Genomic DNA, 3,133 nt, shown 5'->3' with positions numbered 1-3,133 from the left:
CATTCACTCAGTTACTGACCCGCTCACTCATTGAGCAAACTCAACAACTCAGGTACACTCACTTGGCCACTGAGTCACTCAACAACTGATACCTGCTCATTCAAGCACTGAACTATTCAACCAATGAGTGACTCAGTCATTGAGGCCCTTTAACTACGATACACCCATTTGATCACTGGGTCACTGAACAACTGAGGCCCATTCGCTCAAAGACTGAGGCACGTTTGCCCAACGTCTGAGGCACGTTCGCCCAATGACTGAGGCACGTTCACTCAACGACTGAGGCACGTTCACTCAATGACTGAGGCATGCTTGCTCAACCACTGAGTGTCTTGGTTACTGACTTAGCCAAAACCTAAGATATGCACCCTCGACCACTGAATCTCTCACCAACTGGATTGTTCAACTACTTTGTTAACTCAATATCTAAGGCCCACTTGCTCAACAGCTGAGCTACTCAACAACCAAGTGACTCAGCCACTGAGTCACTCAAACTCTCAACCACTCAACGGCTGAGTCACTCACCCATTAACCCCTCCAGCCACTCAGAGACACTTGGCTATGCCGTCCTCCAAACATGAAGACCATGCCTCGTATATTACTGGTACTTTTCACACTCAGTGTGGTCACGTTGATGTTGATTGCTCGTTGTGGGCTCAACATTGACCATTATTTCCGGCAGCAGGCCGAGGAAGCTGCTGCCGCAGCCGCCGCTGCCGCTGAGGGTGCAGATGTACCCCCGGCAAACCGGGCCCGCCGGGCGGGCGTCAACAACAAGTCGTCTGCCAACACACTCTCTGCTGCTGTCGAACACGAGAAGCTTCTGGTGTTGACCAAACGCTACAACCGAGAGACGACCAAGTTGCGGAAGCAGATTCGGTTCCTGGAAGCTGCCCTCAAGATGGCGTTCCTCAAGACGAAGAACCTGACTTTGCAAATCTCTGCTGCTGAAAACAACAACAAGAACAACAACAATAATAATAATAATGATGATGACGATGATGATGATGATGATAATGGTGAAATTAAGAATAAAAACGAGCAAGGGACCGACAGCAAAGATGAAGCTGAAGTCAAGAAAAATATTCCAACAGAGAGCAAGGTCCAAGTACTCGACGTAAACAACGGTTTCAATTACACTCGGTTTTTCTTGGAACAAATAAGGGCAGCAGAGATACTCCACGGAGTGCCACTCAAGTCTGAGTATGAACTCATTCCTTTTAATCGTTTTTCAGCCACTCGAATCTTCCTCGTAGAACCTGGTCTCGGCAAAAGGGTCGTCGAGAAACCAATTGGCTTCAAGAAGAAAGACCTCAGTGAGGTGATTCAGTTTTCCGTTGACCAACTGAATGAAAACCGCAAAGGGATGGGCCAATATGGCGCCGAGAACTTTGCCGAGGGCATTTACCGTACCGATCCAACAAGTGGTTCACACTACGAGCTTTACTTCCACGACATTGACCGACCTGGCATGAAAAACTACTACTCAAAGCTCTCCGTGATCCGGCCTTTCGGCCCCATACAGTTGATCACGAAAAACTGGGTGAATACGAACAAAGAATGGATCAACTTAATCCTTCCGCTCTCCGGACGGACAGAGACCTTCCGCCTGTTCCTCGACCGTTTTGTGCGCACTTGCATTCTGCAGGACAAACGAGTGTTTCTCACAGTTGTGTACTTTGGCAAGGAGGGACTTTCCACGGTCAAGGACATGCTGTCAGGGATGGCCCACACTTACAAGTTTAAATATATCAAGCTGATTAGCCTGAAGGAGAAGTTCTCGCGTGGCCAAGGGCTTCAGGTTGGTGCCCTCAACTGGCGCAACGGCAATGTACTCATGTTTTTCTGCGATGTCGACATTGTGTTCGGTGTGGACTTCTTGGAGCGATGTCGACTGAACGCAACTCCAGACAAACGGGTTTACTACCCTATTGTTTTCAGCCTGTATAACCCCAACGTCGTCTATTCCCTCCACGACATGCTCATACCCCCGGAGAAGGACCAATTGGTGATATCGAGGGACACAGGGTTCTGGAGGGATTTCGGTTATGGAATGACGTGTCAGTACAAGTCCGACTTCCTCACCATCCGTGGATTCGACGAGCAGATCACCGGCTGGGGCGGCGAGGACGTGCTGCTCTACCAGAAGTACGTGCGCAGCAAGTACCTGGTGATAAGGGCAACGGATCCGGGGATATTCCACCTGTACCACGGAAAAACATGCGACCCCAGCCTCACTCCAAAGCAATATCGCAGCTGCATCCAATCAAAGGCCCTGAACGAGGCGTCACACGCACAGCTTGGACTCTTGGCATTCAAGGACGAAATAGACATACACCAGGGCTACAAACGCCTGAGTAGTCGATGAGGTGGGCGTGGGTGGGGAGGGGAAGGGAGGAGGGTTAGTGGGGGTGGGTGTATATATATATATATATATATATATATATAAAAGTGAGCTGGAGTAGTGGAAATGATGCAAGAATTTCGAGTGCATATATATGTGTGTTTCTTACTCTGTGTGTGTGTGTGTGTGTGTGTGTGTGTGTCTTCATGTATGTGTCGGATCAAATACTCATGGAAAACAATTTTATGCGAGAAACAATAAACAAAAAAAAATTATGAACAGTCTGCATTGTAGTATGCTCCCACTGGCAGCCGGACACCGTCGCTGTTGTGGGTTAGGCCGGTTAATGTGCAATAAATACATTTAGTGGCAAACAAAACAAGGGTTTTCCTTTTTTTTTGGAGTCTTTCCTACAAAGGGGAATTTGTGAGAAATTTTGCCGAAGAAAAATTCATCAGAAGAAATTTCGTTTTGAAGGATCCCATCAGGTTTTTTTTTTAATATTTATTCATAAAGACTTTCTTAATTAATGCTTTCGTAAAAGCTTTTGTAGTTTTCTTTTCTTTAAATGTTGATAGAGGCGCAGGTGTGGCTGTGTGGTAAAAAGCTTGCACATACCAACCACACGGTCCCGGGTTCAGTCCCACTTCGTGGCATCTTGGGCAAGTGTCTTCTACTATAGCCTCGGGCCGACCAAAGCCTTGTGAGTGGATTTGGTAGACAGAAACTGAAAGAAGCCCGTCGTATATATATATATATATATATGTTCCAGCCAAAATGTTCTTTCAA

The 3,133-nt window shown here is 47.2% G+C and overlaps 1 protein-coding gene across 2 annotated transcripts in view; it reads left to right on the top strand.

Moving 5' to 3' along the window:
• Nucleotides 1-2,726, top strand: part of LOC106879903 (chondroitin sulfate N-acetylgalactosaminyltransferase 2) — a 51,330-nt gene extending 48,604 nt beyond the window's left edge. For both annotated transcript variants that reach the window (XM_089345607.1, XM_089345606.1), the window contains exon 2: nucleotides 1-2,726. This exon is cut by the window's left edge and continues 136 nt beyond it. In XM_089345607.1, the coding sequence (XP_089201733.1) occupies nucleotides 578-2,368 (1,791 nt within the window). In that variant the 5' untranslated portion in view covers nucleotides 1-577 and the 3' untranslated portion in view covers nucleotides 2,369-2,726.
• Nucleotides 2,727-3,133: the final 407 nt, after the last annotated feature.

Source organism: Octopus bimaculoides, chromosome 29 (assembly GCF_046866305.1).
Source record: "Octopus bimaculoides isolate indiv1 chromosome 29, ASM4686630v1, whole genome shotgun sequence".
Lineage (NCBI taxonomy): Eukaryota > Metazoa > Mollusca > Cephalopoda > Octopoda > Octopodidae > Octopus > Octopus bimaculoides.
The sequence above is the reverse complement of the archived record's forward strand: the minus strand, read 5'-3'. Positions and strand labels throughout refer to the sequence as shown.